Consider the following 17,103-nt stretch of genomic DNA (forward strand, 5'->3'; position numbering starts at 1 on the left):
TACTTAAATTGCCAAGCTGTGAAAGTTCAAAACTAGGGCGTCAGACCCCAAATCATCATGGGACTGGCCCCAGTGGATTCCAAACTGGTTTTGGTCTCAGTGCGGGGGGAGGCGTTGCTGTGCGCTGTTCCACCCGCCCTGTGTGTCTCCCTAGAGGTGGCTACAATTAAGCGACGGGGGAAGCGGCTCCCGGCTCTGCAGACTGCCGGCCAGGCACAGGGTATGCAGCAGCAGGGGCCCTTGCACAATCCAGAGCAGAGCAGGCTCACGCGGGGCTGTGACTCTACCAGCCGTGGGCCCCGCCCCCTGCGCTGCGAGCCCCGGTCACGCGCCTGCAGAGCAGTCGCGCACCTAAGAAATGTGACCCTCCTGAGCCGCGGTCCGGCAGCGCTACTAGCGTCTGTCACGTGGGTGGGGTTGCACAGGAGGAGCTGAGCGGGGCGGGCGGAAGAGAGAGAGACTGAGACCCCCGCCCACCGGACGGCAGCGCAGCATGGAGGGGACGCTGGAGCAGCACCTGGAGGACACGTACATGCCGGGGACCCCAGCGCCGGGGGCATTGACCGGAGGGAGGGGAAGGCGGGGAGCACTGGGGACACCAGGGGGGGGGGGGGGGGCGCACTGGCCCGGGGAGGAGGAGGAACGCGGGGCGCACTGGGGACATTAGCAGCTTTTCTGCTGTCTTGCTCAGATGGAAGCAAACCCCCATTCTGAACAGGGGATTCTCAGTGAGGCTTACCCCACTGGCTGGCTGAGATGTTATCAAGTTAACCAGCATTTCTAAATAATGAAATGCATTTTGCAGTTATGAAAGTTCCTGCTTTCCCTCCACCCTGAACTGTTTTGAAACCCTTTCGAAGGGAGCTGTCATCTTATTGGGCTGAAAAGATGGCACTTCTTAAATTGTTTCAGATTTATGTGAGGCTCTCACTGCTGTCTTGATGTCTCATTTGTTTCTTTCCCATCTAATGCTTAAATTGCTGATCTCAGGTTTTCTCTTTATTAGAATGAAGAATCCCTCAATAGTTGGAGTCCTGTGCACAGATTCACAAGGCCTGAACCTTGGCTGTAAGTAACAAAGCAGCTTCTTTGCTTCAGAAAATGGGCCCCTTTCCACTTTCATGTTGTACCAGGAACATTTTAATGTTGAAATAGTGTACATGCTTTAAAATACACACTAGAAAAATAAATCTGCTCTCAGCTTTGGGCAGATCCTACAGTTTCTGTTAAAAACTCTCCATCTCCTACTCCTTTAAAATCCCATGTTTTATTCTTGCTCTCTCCTGTCCCAATATTTGAAATATCAAAGTGTACATGGTCTGTCTGCCTGCCTGGACCAGTGGTTGCCAACTAACTCATTTTTTAAACACCCCCCCCCCCTCCCCCACTAATGTATATAGGGGGAACAACTAGCCTTTGTTTCAATAGTGAAATTCTTTGTATTGCTGTAGCTAGGGTGCCTTGGTGCTATGGACCAGGTTCCTGTTTGACCTAGCACACAGAACAATTGATTTATAAAGACACAGCTGTTGCTGATTTGATAACAGGTGGTATCTGATCACTGGCCAGTTAATTAAAAGGTGGGGACAAAATGTGGAATGAGGAGCCCAAGAATGAACTGTAATTGTAAAGCTTGCCATTGACATAGGTATCTTGATAGGCTTATAGGTAAACAGATTAGCCTCTTCTTTCAGTCAAAATTAAAAGAATGGGTTTGCCTGAAATAAGGTAGCATTGGATACTGAACATTAGGGTATGCTGCAAATATGACTATATAAATCCACCAAAATCACAGTTGTGATGACCATATTTATCTGGGAAGGGTACAGATAATGTGGTGGTAAGCACTGGCAGGGAAAACTCCTTAGCATGCTTTAGCAATTATTGGGATAACCTGAAAAATGGGTTCAATTAGTGCACACAGTTCAACTAAATTCTTGGGCTGGCTGGTTATGTAGTTACTGCCATGTAATGAGAAGTTTTACACTTACATAAGGATGTGTGTATTTTATAGGTCGTGGAACTCTTTCAGATGAACATGCAGGTGTGATATCAGTTCTAGCCCAGCAGGCAGCCAAACTAACTTCAGATCCTACTGATGTTCCTGTTGTGTGTCTGGAGTCAGATAATGGGTGAGCATCTGGAGCTGTATGCCTATCATTAGGATCCTCTGGGAATATTAGATCTTTAGAACAGCCTCCTTCACTTCTATGTGGTTCTGCTCATGTGCCCCTGGTTATGACAGATAGAAGGCTAGAAAGCTTCACCCCCAGTGGCACATATGGCAGCAACTCTAGGAAAGTCATTCTTGCCTTTCTCTGGAGCTTGAATGTGGATTGCTTATTAAAATTGGGGACCTAAGGCATGGATGAATGTAACCTTGTTTCTATACGTACTGCATGCTTCAAAAAGCAGAGAGGCTGCTGCCAGATATAAGGAAACAATACTAGCTCTTAGTCATTCCTGCAGCATGTTTGTAATGGCTACTTAGACCTTATGATCCTGTTTTAATCCTCCTGAAAACTTTTCACAAAAGAAGGGAGACCTGATTCCCAGGAATCTCCCATACTTCAAGCTTTTGAAATACCTGGAGGTGTTGGAGTTAGGTGGGAAGATTAGAGCCCAAATGTTTTCAGAGTAGGCAGAGGTGGAAAATGGAGTCCTTTGTGTACAGGATCTAATCCAGGGGTGTTCTCAACAATTTTTTTGGTGGCCTCACTGTGGCCACCATGACAACTTCCCTAAAATTCCTAATTAACTTTAGAAAAAAAATAAATATCCATATATATGTCTAAATCATAGTAATTTATATATGTAGGGGTTTTTCACAGACTGAATAATGTACAGTTGTCTCTATTTACTGGACCTAAACAGAAAAACACAATGTGCTTTGCATGTTCTGGTTTTGTTTTGCTTTTTTGGCTGCGTTTTCTTTTTAGACTTGCTAGCTAGTAAGTCTGTATTTGTGAAAAGTAATATTTGTACATGTAATTACTTTTCACCGTAGCAGACTTGTTAGTTAGCTAGGAGGTAGTGAAAAGTGATATTAACAAACATACAAATATCACTTAACTACAGATTTACTCAGCCCTGGCAAGGAGTGGGGTGGGGTAGAGGGCAGGACAGAGAAATTAAGCTGTGGATAGGGAGGCAGCAGGGGATGATGGAGCCTGTCAATATGCAGCTGCAGTCTGCCACCCCACAGCAGAAGCCTGAGCCCCACTGCCCCTGAGAAGGTGGGGAACTCTCACTGGCTGGCTCCAGATGGGGGCAGGGCCAAAGCTCTGGGGGAGGGGCTACTGCTTTCCCCCCTCACTGCCCAGGAGGCTGTGGCTGCAAGAAAAGCCCCTGCTGGCTGCATTTGAGAAACACTGCTTCCTCTCTGACAGCATGCACCAGATACTAAACTTGTGTTAGTGACCTGCAGATTAGCTGCAGTGTGAGAACTCTTCTGAACCTTAGTAGCTATAGCTATCTTCAATAATGGTTTCTGTTTATTTCAGGAACATCATGATCCAGAAGCATGACAGCATCACTGTGGCAGTGCACAAAATGGCATCTTGACCTTTCATACATCTGCTTGGTTCTTTTCCACCCTTGGACCAACTCTTTGTTGTTGGACTGATCTATTTCCTCTGCTGATCTCATACAGAAAGTGCTTGCAGAACTAATTCTGGGCCAATCTTAAATATGTGGTAGCTTCCCTCCTTATTTAAACTGGTACTGTACACTTCAGTCAGGGTCTAACTTCCAGCACAGCCCAGAACTTACTGTCAAGCATGGAATGTGGTTTAACTTATCTTGCTTGTGTAATGATCAAATACCCTAACCTGTGGCCTTACTTGTTGACTTCAATAAATTATCTGAGATGAAATACGCAGCTGGCTATGTAAGCTTCAGTTGAATGCTGGTTTGTCTGAACCTCAGTGATTAATACTATAGAGAGACTTTTTACAGATACATCATCCTCCCCCCTCCAACTAAGGTGGTCATCTTACAATAAAGATCCCTTGCACTTCTCACTGGTCCTCTCTCAAAAACAGGCAAGCTGATTTTTTTCCTAAGGTAAACAAGCAGAAAGCTTAACTCATGCAGGTTGCCTTTATACATCAAAGAAAGAGACAAACCCCAGTAAGATTCGTTGTAGGACAACTTTAATCCCATCTGGCTAAAAATACATACATTTATAAAGTTTCCTTGTCTGTTACAAATGTCTTGGCTTAAAATTGAAGTTTTAAGTTCAATGGCACTACTTACAGTGTTTTGCTTCTCCTGTTGTTGTTTTGATACTGGAAATGGCAGCTTGACAAATCCAATTTCACATCATGATTCTCACAATTTAACCCCTAATGATACTGTTAAAATAGCAAACACTGCAGGGGAAACATTGTTTAAAAACTCCCTCCCTTGGTGTTCAAATATATAGGGAAACATTTGTTTTACGTATGGTAAAAGCTTACTTACAAAACCTAGATATGGGGCCAAATTCGACCTGACAATGTCCCAATTACTAAACCCATGGAGGTACAAATATCTTTACTGCATGGTTTTAAATCAGTATGAGAAAGGTGACTTTAGTTCCTCTTCAGTATTGATAGATAGGTAGTGGTGGTCTCAGAGTGGATAATGTCAACATCACTATAAAATACTAGACCCAGTGATTTTTAGCATTCCATTAGCAGGAAAATGGTGCAACTATTAGTCCTAAATCTCAGAGCAATACAGTCCCTGATAGGGATATGGCCAAAAGGATCCTTACTTTTCAAACTTCCTGTGTGATTGTTAAAAGCTGTTCCTCTTGCATTTGGTACCCTCCAACCTCCTGTAGTGCCAATGGGGACTAGGAAGTACTCTTACAGCTCTGTTGATTATGGTCTCTCGCCATTATAGCTTTGACCAATACCCCATTTCAAGTCTCTTGTAAGGAAGTGAAATGTCAAGTTTAATTTCTCAAGTGATCAGTCATAGTTACCAAACAATGCATTAAAGTAAAGAGTATATTCTTAAACTGTCCAGGATGCATTAAGATCCTTAGTTTCACCACATATACTGAGAAAATCTGTCAACTCTCTGCTAGTAAGGTAAGTTGTCAAACTCTTCTTTAAATTCCTTTTCATGTTTATAGGCTCATTGCTCTTAGCTGAGGGAGGGCTGTGGTATTTTGGAGGGGGGTTTAAACACAATGATAGTGAAACAGTTGAGGCTGCTGTGCCAAATCTGAGATGAGACCGGATCTGTGCTGGATTTTTAAAAGGGGATCAGAGGCTTTTGGTGTTCCAATTAAAATAGGAGGGGGGCACAGAATCTCCACCCAGCAGAGTGGATAACGGAATAAGGGAGGCTACGCAACACATGAATACTACAGTCTGAGGTGGGGGGGGGGTGGTGGTAAGCTTGCTCCCATTGTGTTTCTGTTCTCATGGAGCAGATTTCCTAAGCCACTTCCAAGGGGAGCCTCTACAGCCAGAAGAGCCTCCACATTGCTGCACTGAAGCTTATGCCACTTTTTCCTGAAATGAACTGAGCTGCTGCAGGAGAGCTTAGGATTGCAGACGAGAGCTGCAGGTCACCTGTGGCCACTGCTAATTAATAGTAATGTCACTCACCCACTGGGAGCTCTCCTCCTCCGTTTGCAGCACAAATCTGTGTGTATGATATGTCCACTGCAAAAAAGATGTTTTCCTTTGTTTAACAGTGTGATCATACACGTTAGCTAGCCTTCATTAAAATCCTACAAAGCACCACAGGATAACCATGTGATGTCAACATTATACCTCTATCAGTGGTTGACCTCATCGGAAAACTCCAGTGCTTTGCCTCCACTAAGGTTTTACAGCAGGCTAGCTAATGCATATTAGTTTCGCTGCAGTAAAAACACCATTTTTGGCAGTGAAGACATTGCTTTAGCCTGGAAGTGTTGGGGCAGCTGCCAAGCACCATGCCTCAGGAGGGTCTCCAGGCAGTCCTTGTGTCAGGACTATACAAACATTCAACAGTGAATTAAGGAATATGATCTTGCTTATGGTACCTGCTATACAGCAGGGAGGGAATCCCTCTGTCTCTGGTTCCCCATCTCTACCTGCTAAGATGGGGACACAAAAGTTCAGATGTGGCTCCTGTACTGGAAGCTGGTTTTGTACACTGATGCCACCTACTGGCCTGCGTGGTGACTAACAAGGAAAACCTCATGGCTGCCCTCAAACCTTCCCTTGCAGTTTTTGGGCAGCACTTTAAGGACTCAAATTTCCTCCAAGCAGGATACTTTTAGCAGAGAGCTTCATTTCCCCACCCTTGGTCTTGGGTAAGGGGTGGGGCTGAAATGCCTTGAATATGCTAATTACTTTGAGGGGAGGGATAAAGTCCAAAGGGCCCTGCACTTAGGGGGCTGCTTTTTTTTTTTTTTTTTTTTTTTTTTTGCGCTAGGTCTGCCTCCTTTGCTTCGTGGCTTCTTTTAGAAGAATGAGGCCTGTGTTCTCTAGTGCAGAGAGGAATTAAGGAACAGACTTAAACGAACTAACTCAGGAGGCTGTAGCTAGTCCCAACAACAAATGAAGACAGATTTTCCTTAATCTTAAGCTATGCATCATCCTGACGGTAAGAGAAAAGTTTTTGGTTACAATCCTGCTAGCCCCTTGCAGGTCTCAGCTGCACTATGAGGCAAAACTCCTAGAGCAAACTCAGTAAGAGACAGAAACCTCACAGATAAATGGTGAAGGAATAAAATGGCATAGATGCAATGGGGTTGGGAAGAGGTTCAGAGGCGCTGAGTGGGGTATTGTCACAGACAGATGATGAAGCAGGCTCCCCTAGTTCTGGCACAGACTGAATTATGTATAAATACGCCCAAGGAAACATACCTGAACATGCAGGAGTCATCCTTACTTGCGGACAGCTATAGTCTAGAAATGAGTAAAAAGGTGGGAGTTAGAAGACCTGAGTTCCATCTCCAGCTCTGCCACAGTGTGACTGTGTAAACCTAAGTGCCTCTTCCCCAAAGGTAAAACAATGCCTAACCAGCTTTAAAAAGCAACTTGTGATCGCTGACTAAATGCAAAATATTATCTCCCATGTTAGCAGCAGCAGAGGCTGGTAAACAGGAGGAAGGATAGATGGAAGCAAGTGTCAGCTTGTTTTTAAAGTAGGTCAATACTGCAAAGTGAATTTTGAGTCTTGTTTACCTAAAAGAGCCTGATCAGTATGGTGAAGTGTGACTATTCCATGAAATTCTCATTTGAAGGAGAAAGGAAGGGGGCAGAGGCAGAGAATCAGCCAACAGCAACGAAGGAGGAGGAACAGCAACCCATACCAGCCCCTGATGGAGGATGGGGATGGATGATAGTGCTTCACTTCTTTCTGGTAAGTAGAGAACTCCCAAGGGTCCCACAAGGTTAAGTCCTGGAGGAAAGAGATGCTTTCACCGGTTGTGTTCTCACACAGAATGCTTTTTAGACAACAAAACCAGCATATGATGCACACAGGGTTGATTCTAACATGCTCATGGCAGAGATTAACATTACCAAGGAGGGCAGGAGTCCTACTTTAATGAGTCTAGCAAGGATTGATCTCTGTCCTTCATTAAAAAGCAGTTGGACTTGGTACTCTTTGCTTGTGAGAGCTTCCTCCCCCACCCCAAGTCTCCCGAGATAAGCATTGTCGCTGTAGAGATCATACAGCTTTCCTATTACTTCTGGTTAGCTTGATAACCATAGAGGAACCCAACTCTGGTCTCCTTCATGAGGCTCTGTGGGGGGAAAAGGCTGCAGATTCTCAGCTAGTGTAAATGCAGTTGCACCAATTTACAGCAGCTGAGAATCTAGCAGGGATGGCATTTACCAGAGCTGTTTTTTAATCAAGTAAAATCATGGTTTTCACCAACTAGTTGGTCCCAGTTCAAAGTATTTTCTATTTTAAAAAACTGTTTCATTAATGTACACCACATTGCTTAACCTTAGTTACATATTCAAAGTGTGGTTCCATAAGGCAGAAGATTCAGAGATTAATTTAGGTTGTACAAAAACAAATTAAAACTGCAGTATATATAATACTAAACATCAGAATATCTGTATACAGTTTGCTCTGGTATTTTCTCAAGGAACTTATAGATGTCATGACTCTTATTTTCATATTATGTAACCAATATATTTAGCAATTTGATAAGTTTTTTTGCAATCTATATTACAGTAATTTTCATTAGTAGTCTAATAACTTAATTTTTCCCAGTTTAAACTGGTATTTACCAGTGCTCTGTCCTCAACTAGTTTTTCCCGGGAAATTGCCAACCCTGGAATGTGGCCCACAGTCTGTACGCAAGAATTACTTGCTAAGCCGCTGCAAAATGGCAACGCATTTACCTGCAATTTGTACGTTAACATCAAGTGGTACATATAGTTATCATTGCTATAAGCACATTTTGACCATGGATGTCAAAGCACTTCACAAGCTTGTTTAGCTAAGCCTCCAAGGTAGGGAGCCTTATATTACCCAGATTTCAGAATGTCACAGCTCAAGACAGCAACGCTATGAATAGGAGCCAGACATCCTGGCTCAAGTGTGTTCAGTATATTATACTACCTGCTTATTTACCAGTCAGCTATTGGAAAAAGAAAATTAGGCAGCATGGCAGCTTCTGACTGGGAAATCTTTCCAATGCTCATGCCAAAAAGCCAATCAGTTTTCATCTGTCCATGACTATTGAGATTTCCAAGAATTCCAACACTCCAGTACTACTTGTTAAATCACTGACAATAAGTGTTTAGTTATTTCAAGATTTTTTTCAGTCTCTAGTTTTTATAAGAACTAGTTACAGAAATATGCCACACACAGTTCAAAGGAATCTGAATTTTTAAACACATCTCAAGTGCAATGCCATTCTGGTCTGTTGGAAAAATGCCCATACTGTGTAGGCTTTGTTCCAGTTAGAATGTGGGCACCACTGAGACCTAGTCACTGAATGTGTCTCTCACAATCCTACCAGACAAATGTCCCCATTTCTGCCACTAAGCAATGCTACTAGATGGCTTAGAAAGCAGTAACACACTGTCCCATCCCAATATCACATCTACTTGCAATAATGGGTGGAGTATGTGTATATATGTGGAGGAAAGGGGTTTTTTTCCCTGACTCTAGCTTGTCATCAGCTTTTCTCCCAATACATGAAGATTCATCACAGCCCTAAGGAACAGGGAGAGGATATAGTGGCCAGAAATCTATTTCCAACTATGTGCAGCATTTCACTTCCATCTTCTTTGGATTTAGGTAAATGTGCTTGTGATGGGAATGCTGAAAACCTTTGGAATTTTCTTTGTGGTCTTTCAAGAAGAGGTGGGAGGCTCTTCAGAACAAATCAGTTGGATCGGCTCCATCATGTCCTCTCTTCGCTTCTCAGCAGGTCAGTAGGGATACATAAGATTCAGAAAGTAGCAGAGTCAGGTCTACAGTCTTTGAATTTTAAGTCCATTTGATTGCATTAAATAGCTTACATGAAATGACCTGCCAAACTCCTAGTGTCTACATGACAAACTAGTGCAATTGGCACATTTTTTGGCACTCCTAGAGTCCAAAAATTATTTGGGCCTGGATGCTGAACAACCCTCCAGGGCTAGAGGGTAATCACTCCATAGCAGGGTTCGACAGCACTAAAAAAAGCTATTACTGGTACTATCATACCTGTTCTTTGAAGACTTCCGTCCAAAGGGCTGTGACCCTTGGCTGACTAATGGGGAAGCTTTCTTGTCTACAGCAGCACTCTAGGGGAGCTGAACTGGTGGTGGTAGCACAGGGAAATCTTTAAAGAAGAGGGTTTACATAAACCTTTGACAAGTCACTGTGCTTCTCTGTACAGGATTGGCTATGCCATATCAAGTAAAGCAGTCTCTCCCACCACTAAATAATCCACCAATTTAACTGAGCAATTCGTCTAAAGGGAGCAGGTTAAGGAACTCCTTCCTGACCATCTCCAAACAGGAGATTTGATTACCTCTCTCTCCACTATCCTACTTCATAGAGCATAATGCAAGTGCTCCTTGTAGCTCTGATGGAATTCTCAGAGCAGGGTAAGAGAATATCAAGAATGCTATTCTAGATGCTATTGTACCTTGAGAGGGGGGTGTGTGTAATTTTATTTATATATATATATATATATAGTGTGTGTGTGTTTTCCTCTAAATCTTTCAACTGCTTACCTCGCTACTGACTTATCTTCCAGGTCCACTGGTCACTATAGCCTGTGGGAAGCTGGGGGACCAGCTGACTTCCATCATTGGGGCAGGCCTAGTTAGCAGTGGTTGTCTGATCAGTACACAGGCCACTAGTATCTCCTTCCTGTGTGTGTCTATGGGACTTCTATTGGGTGAGTGTAACCTACTACAGCTCACGGGTTTCGCTCTGGCTGCCTTTTTGCCACTTTCCTGAGTGTTTGATCAAAGTGTTTACAACAGTGCACCAGCAGATCCAGATAACCATTAAGCCATGTGGCTGCTTGATTATCCTGTTTATATTAATGTATCACCCCAAGGCTGCAAAAAGAAGACAGTTTCTTCCCTGCAAGTTTTACATTCAGGAAGGCCTAATGAAAGTTTTGACTTACTAGAGCCACTGTGTGAATTTCAATTTTTTGTAAACTCACTATGCGTAGTAAAACCTGGCTTTTTAAATCCCTCATTGACAAGGAACAATATGCAGCTGTAAAGAAGCCAGTTTCTAAATACCCTGGGTAAAATCCTGATCCCATGGACTTCACTAGGGCCAGTATTTTACCCCATGCACCTTGGGGAGCCATGCCATTGCACTTTACCAGGTTTCCCAGAAAGCACCATTACCAGCCGCTAATCCCTGCTACTCTGCATTTTCTAAACATGCACAGCTTGGGCATTTCCTTGTGTGCATCACATGCACTCTCCTGCCACATCTAGCAAGGGCTCTCTTGTCTTCACAATACAGCTGTTAGTTGAGGTGACTCATTGAGGGTAGTTCTTTAACTAGAAGCTCTGCTCCTCACTTGCATGAGATGGAAATCTTACTCCCCACAAGTCACTGCTTGGGCACTGACAATCTTTCTTCTTCCATTTCAGGGCTGGGCTTTGCTTGCTTGTATCAAGCAGCTGCTGTGATGACTGCTAGGTACTTTAAAAAGCGACTGGCTCTATCCAATGCACTTGCTCGCTCAGGAATGGGACTGACATTTATACTAGCACCTTTCACTCAACTTCTGATAGATTTTTATGGTTGGCAAGGTAAAGTGGTTTTACTTTTTCCACATTTCACCATCAGCACCTAGAAGGGATTGTTATTTTAAAGACTGAAGTTGTGGGGTTGGTTTTTGGCACCTTCTTCTAATAGAGGGGCTAAGCTACTTTGTTTATCTTTGACATATCAGGAATGGCAACTCTGGTCATCCCTGGGATTCTTCCAAAATGTAATCAGTCACTGAAGTTATATTGATGTTAACCAGTGACTATAAATTCCTCTCTCTCATTTGCTAAACTTTCACACTTTCTTGCAATTTTGTATTTTCACCACTTATCATGGAGTCTGCCAAATGAGACAGGAACTGAATTTTTAAGAATACAAGTAAAGGAGGAAAAAACCTTGAAACATATTTAGTTCTCTTTCCTTCCCCTTGTTTTAATTTATTAGGCAGGGCAATGAGATGGAGAGTAGCTATGTTTCTTATGAGTTTATCTGCTTCCCAGCTAGAATCTCTGTTTGACATTTCACAAGCAGGAAGGTGACTTCACCTCGGGAAGAAGCCAAACAGAAGGATTGATGCAAGACAAATACTGTTTTTCTTGCAGCAGATTATTCCGTATGTTCAGTGAAAAAAGAGCCCATTCTAAACAATGTTTGTGTACTGATCAAAGCATTATGGTGGGAAAAAACACTTATCTTCCTTCCCTCTCTCAGGTACCCTACTGATCTTTGGAGGAATCATGTTAAACCTTGTGCCTTCTAGTATGTTACTGCAACCTCTTAACATCAAGAATTTCCAAGCCTTTTCTGGTAGAAATGTAGACAGTGGATCATTAACACAAAGTAAACATCCAGCAACTCTTACAAGCCACCTAGATGAAATCAGTACCACAGAAATAGTGTTTAATACTAGACTGGATTCTCCTATGCAAGATTCCACTGTCACAAACAGGCTCCAGTCAGCTGGAACGTTAGGATCACTAGTTCCAGTGAACTCTGCTGGTTTGGAAGGGTCTGAGAGAGAAACCTCCAACCGCTACGCTCCTGGTGGAGACAGTGACTGCAGCTGTAACAACCTTCCACTGCAAAAGGAATGGAATTCCCAGTCACGGCCAGTTCCCTCGAGGCAGCCTCTTCTTGATTTCTCACTGCTGAAAGATCCCTTCTTCTGTATTTTTGCCTGGTCATTTTTGTTCAGCCAACTGGCCTACTTCATTCCTACCTTTCACCTGGCAGCAAGAGCCAAAACCTTGGGCATAGACAGCATGGATGCCTCTTACCTCATTTCAGTGGCTGGTAGGCAAGAGTCTTCTAACCTTATTTTAAAAAAGGTATTTATATTTACACAGTGATACAAGTAGGAAAGAAATGTAATAATCCCTGAAATCAAAAAACAGTGTAGTAGTCAGCCAATCCTAAAAGGGAATTGTTGCTCAGTGCTCAAGAGGAAGGCAAACACATAATATGTCCTGGGAGTAAATTCCTTTCTGCCCCTACATCTGGATTATACCCATAATTGCAGAGAGTTAATTGCTAATTTTTAATACTCAAATAGTGGCAGCAGTCTTTTGACCCCAAGTAAGATGCCTTCAGGCAGAGAAGGAGAATGTCAAGAGTCAATTACCCTCTCGTTGTTTAGGCCAAACCTTACTCTTTCATTTTAAGTTAAGCTAACAACACTCCTTTTTCAAGTCTTTATAGAACCCCTTTTAGGTACTTACACACCATGAATAATTGCCTGTTGAGGAGCTTGGGGCCAGTGGTGGCTAATGGGGAAAAGGATATACCACATCTGAGGGTAGAAGCCAAACTCAAGCAGCTTAATGGGACCAAACTGAGGCACATGGCTAATCTCCAGATAAGAATATTAGAGGAACTGGCACATGAAATTGCAACCCCAATAAGGATTTTTAATGAATATGTAAATGTGAGGGGACTATGACTGCAGAATTGCAAATATAGGCTCATTAGTTTGGCTTCAACTGCATGTAAGGTCTTAGAACAAATATTTTGAAAGAGGGTAGTTAAGGCCAAAGGTAAATGGTAACTGAGATAAGGTATACATGATTTTACAAAAAGTTAAGCATGTGAGACCAAGCTGTTCTTTCTTTAGATCTACTGTATTTCCTTTGTCTAGCAAATTTGGTATCTTAATCTACTTGGATTTCAGTAAGGCATTTGTTGCAGTTCCACTTGGGAAATTAGTTAAATTAGAGAAGAGGAGGATTAATATGAGAATCAAAAGGTGGGTAAGGAACAGCTCAAACAGGAGACTACAACAGGTCATGGTGGAGGGAGGTTACTAGTGGAGTTCCTCAAGGATTGGTCTTGGCACACCACTTATTTAACATTTTCATTTGTGACCTTTGCAAAAAAGTAGGTGCGCACTAATAAAATTTGCAGATAAAGTTGGAAATATTGCTGAGGTGGAGGACCCCCAGAATATTCTACCTTGAAAACTGGAGTAATAGAAATGGGATGACATTTAATAGCACAGAATGCAAGGTCATGCATCTATGGACTAAGAATTTTTGATGCAAGCTGGGGACATAGGTCTCTCTCCTCTGTTTCGAACTGCTGCATGTACTAGTCAGGATGATTATGAACCACCAATGTGATAGGATTTTTTTTTTAACCACTAATACAATACTAGGATATATCAGGTGAGAGAACACTTCCCTGTTTCTACTGCAATTATTATAGAAGGCACTAGTGAGACCATCTAGAGTACAATTCTGGTCTCCCTTGTTTAAAAAGATGAATTCTAACAGGAACAGGTACAGAGAAGGGCTACTAGGATGAGACTTCAGACTAACAAAACAATCTCCTTAACAAGCCAAAGAATGAAGGGACAAATGATTGCTCTCTATAAATAGAGGGATAAACAGCAGAGAGGAAGAGGAGTTAAGGACCTATGTTGGTACAAGAACAAATGGACAAACTGTGACCATCATTAAGTTTAGGCTTGAAATTGACAAAGGTTTAACCATCAGAGAAGTGAGGATCTCAAACAGCCTTCCAAGGGGAATAGTGGAGGAAAATAACTATTTGTAAGAGTTTGATAAGTTTATGGAGTGGATGGTATGATAAGACTGCCTACAATGGGACATCCATGACTGCTATTAGCAAATGTCTCCAACTACATGGGAAACTATGAACAGGGAAGGCTCTGAATTACTATGAAGAATTCTTTCCCAAATGTGGCAGGTAGGTCTTGCCCAGATGCTCATAGTCCGATTGTCATATTTGGGGTCAGGAAGGTATTTTTCCCAAGGTTGGACTGGCAGAGAGCCTAAGGGGTTTTTAACCTTCCTCTGCCTTGTGGGGCACGGGTCACTTGCTGGTTTGAATTAGAGTAAAGGCTGGATTCTCTGTGACTTGAAGTCTTTAAATCAAGATTTGAGGACTTCAGTAACTCAGCCACAGGCTATGGACCAGGTTCTGTGACTTGCAATGTGCAGGAGATCAGACTAGCAGGTCATGATGGTCCATTCTGGCCTTAAAATCTGAGCCTAAATCAAGTTAAGAGCACAACTCTTCTCTTCCCCCCCCCCCCCTTTTTTTTTTTTTTTTTTGCAGTGAAGACAACACCTTAGGGGTGCTACCTTTATCTTCTCTCCTAACCCTCCCAGCCACTTTGTGCACAATGGCTTCTGTTGTGAAACACTTTGCATTTATGTAACAGTTGGAGAGGTCATAATGGCACACTACAAACAATGAATTTTACAGGCCAGCCTACTTTAAGTACAGCTGTTGTGCATGAAGCCTGTCCACCTCAAAAAACAAACCTTTCTAGTTTCAAAACATGCAAGTAACTTATATTAAGAAAGTAGCTCTACTCTATCATTAAAGAGCCCTTTATTGTACAAAGAAAGTTTACCTAAAGTGAAATCAACATCCTGGGAATGTTATTTAGAGGATATTTGGGCTAAAGAGGCAACTGATCTAGATTAAGAACACAATGGTTAATTTGCAGATTACATTGGCAGGAATAGAGGTAATAAGTTGTTTGTACTCAAACCACTTTCTAGCCAATAGGATATTCAGTGGTAATCAGCACTTTCCTGAACTTGAGACTAGTTCATATAACATACCCATAAGGTAATGTTTATTTTATTAAAAGTGGCCCTGCACTTTTAAAAATGTTCAATTTGTGCCCTTTTTTGCTTCTTCATGATGGATTAAGGTGGGGTTTGGTTTTGTTTGATCAGGAATGCCAAGTTTGGTCTTCTCTGATTTTGCTGGATGTCTTTGTGCATGTGTCATTTACTGTAACTGTCTCACCCCTTAAATTTTTAAAAGAGCATCCTCTCAACTCCAGATGCTTACTGGATGCTTACCAAGCACTCAACGGGAAAAAACATACATTTTAGAACAATCTAAGAATGCCATCCTCATCTCTTGTGATGTCGTATCCTAAATGTAAAATACAAGCAGAATTTTCTTGACAAACATTTCAGGCAAATGTTTTTGTACATTATGAAGAATCAAGAAGAGCACAAAACCGCTACTGAACAATTTCTAAAAGATTTGGCTAGAGCCTTCATAATAATTTTCCATTTCTCTCTAGGGATTATAGAGACAGTCAGCCAATTGCTTTCTGGCTGGATCGCTGATCAGAACTGGATCAAGAAATATTATTACCATAAGACTTACCTTATTCTGTGTGGCATCACTAACCTGCTGGGTCCTCTTGCCACATCCTTCCCATTACTTATGGTCTACACAGTAAGCTTTGCCATTTTCTGTGGAGGATACCTGGCTCTGCTGCTCCCTGTGCTGGTGAGTAAAGGATCTCATCAAGAGGTAATACAGTAATGCTTTGTACTTCCAATTGAATATCTCAAACACCTGAAATCCTGTGGCCTGATTTTCAAGAGTATTGAGCATCCACAGCTGTCAGATTTCAGCCTGAGGGTCCTGTGCTCAGAACTCTCAATATCAAACCACTGGGAACCTTGTTAGTTTACTGGTTTTAGGATTACAGTGTCATTTGCAGGCTAGACACAGCAGAGGTACAGTACTGGGAGTGCCCTCACAACCTATTTCTAGTGACTTTACTCAACCACTTTGCTTCCCAAGTCCTGTCTCCCAGTGCCATTGTTCCAGCTTAGGTATTAGTCTCTATTGGACAGAGTGTATGATGAGAACACTAAATTTCATTCATTTGTAACCTAAATCAGTATTGGTAAGGTGAAGGGCTCTGAATGCTTATGACAAGTTAAGGGAAACTGCAGTATAACATTGCACAAGCAAGATTTGTAGAGAGATATAGCTACATGAAAATGCAGCAGCATCTCCAAAGAGTTTAAAATCTCTTCAAAGATGTAAAGATTACTAATTTCAAATGTTTGTACAGCCCAGGGCTAGAAATGCATCAAGCATCCTAGCGATGTCAGTACTGATCATACTGATCTCAATCTTGGGTTTAATTCTGCATGGACAAACTCTTTTCAAACTATAACCGAAAGACTCCCCAGAGAAACATTTTTCATTCTAATATCAGAGGGGTAGCCGTGCTAGTCTGAATCTGTAAAAAGCAACAGAGGGTCCTGTGGCACCTTTGAGACTAACATAAGTACTGGGAGCATAAGCTTTCGTGGGTAAGAACCTCACTTCTTCAGATGCAAGACTGCATCTGAAGAAGTGAGGTTCTTACCCACGAAAGCTTATGCTCCCAGTACTTATGTTAGTCTCAAAGGTGCCACAGGACCCTCTGTTGCTTTTTACAGATTCAGACTAGCACGGCTACCCCTCTGATATTAGAATGAAAAATGTTTCTCTGGGGAGTCTTTCGGTTATAGTTTGAAAAGAGTTTGTCCATGCAGAATTAAACCCAAGATTGAGATCAGTATGATCAGTACTGACATCGCTAGGATGCTTGATGCATTTCTAGCCCTGGGCTGTACAAACATT

The 17,103-nt window shown here is 42.4% G+C and overlaps 2 protein-coding genes and 1 long non-coding RNA gene across 6 annotated transcripts; 2 read left to right on the forward strand and 1 right to left on the reverse strand.

Moving 5' to 3' along the window:
• The first annotated feature begins 370 nt into the window (after window positions 1-370).
• Window positions 371-3,876, forward strand: LAMTOR5 (late endosomal/lysosomal adaptor, MAPK and MTOR activator 5). 2 transcript variants are annotated; one of them, XM_034767544.1, is made up of 4 exons: window positions 371-528; window positions 1,007-1,068; window positions 2,015-2,132; window positions 3,504-3,876. In XM_034767544.1, the coding sequence occupies exons 1-4, from the start codon at window positions 494-496 to the stop codon at window positions 3,562-3,564; spliced, it is 276 nt and encodes a 91-aa protein (XP_034623435.1). In that variant the 5' UTR covers window positions 371-493; the 3' UTR covers window positions 3,565-3,876. The 2 variants fall into 2 exon arrangements, with proteins under 2 accessions (XP_034623435.1, XP_034623434.1); XM_034767543.1 differs by lacking the exon at window positions 371-528 and having other exon boundaries at window positions 668-1,068.
• A 123-nt stretch (window positions 3,877-3,999) lies between these two features.
• Window positions 4,000-15,969, forward strand: SLC16A4 (solute carrier family 16 member 4; the record flags this gene model as incomplete). Of its 3 annotated transcripts, XM_034767540.1 has the most annotated exon segments (8): window positions 4,000-5,081; window positions 6,424-6,594; window positions 7,238-7,356; window positions 9,256-9,388; window positions 10,205-10,348; window positions 11,070-11,231; window positions 11,902-12,483; window positions 15,758-15,969. In XM_034767540.1, coding segments are annotated over 7 exon segments (1,368 nt in total), but the record flags the coding sequence as incomplete, so codon positions are not given.
• LOC117875936 lies at window positions 4,138-7,314 on the reverse strand. Its single transcript, XR_004645395.1, has 2 exons — window positions 7,179-7,314; window positions 4,138-6,899 (listed from the first exon to the last, which is right to left on the reverse strand). It is a non-coding gene; the product is annotated as an uncharacterized LOC117875936 (long non-coding RNA).
• Window positions 15,970-17,103: the final 1,134 nt, after the last annotated feature.

The sequence above is a fragment of the Trachemys scripta genome, chromosome 4 (assembly GCF_013100865.1).
Source record: "Trachemys scripta elegans isolate TJP31775 chromosome 4, CAS_Tse_1.0, whole genome shotgun sequence".
NCBI lineage: Eukaryota > Metazoa > Chordata > Testudines > Emydidae > Trachemys > Trachemys scripta.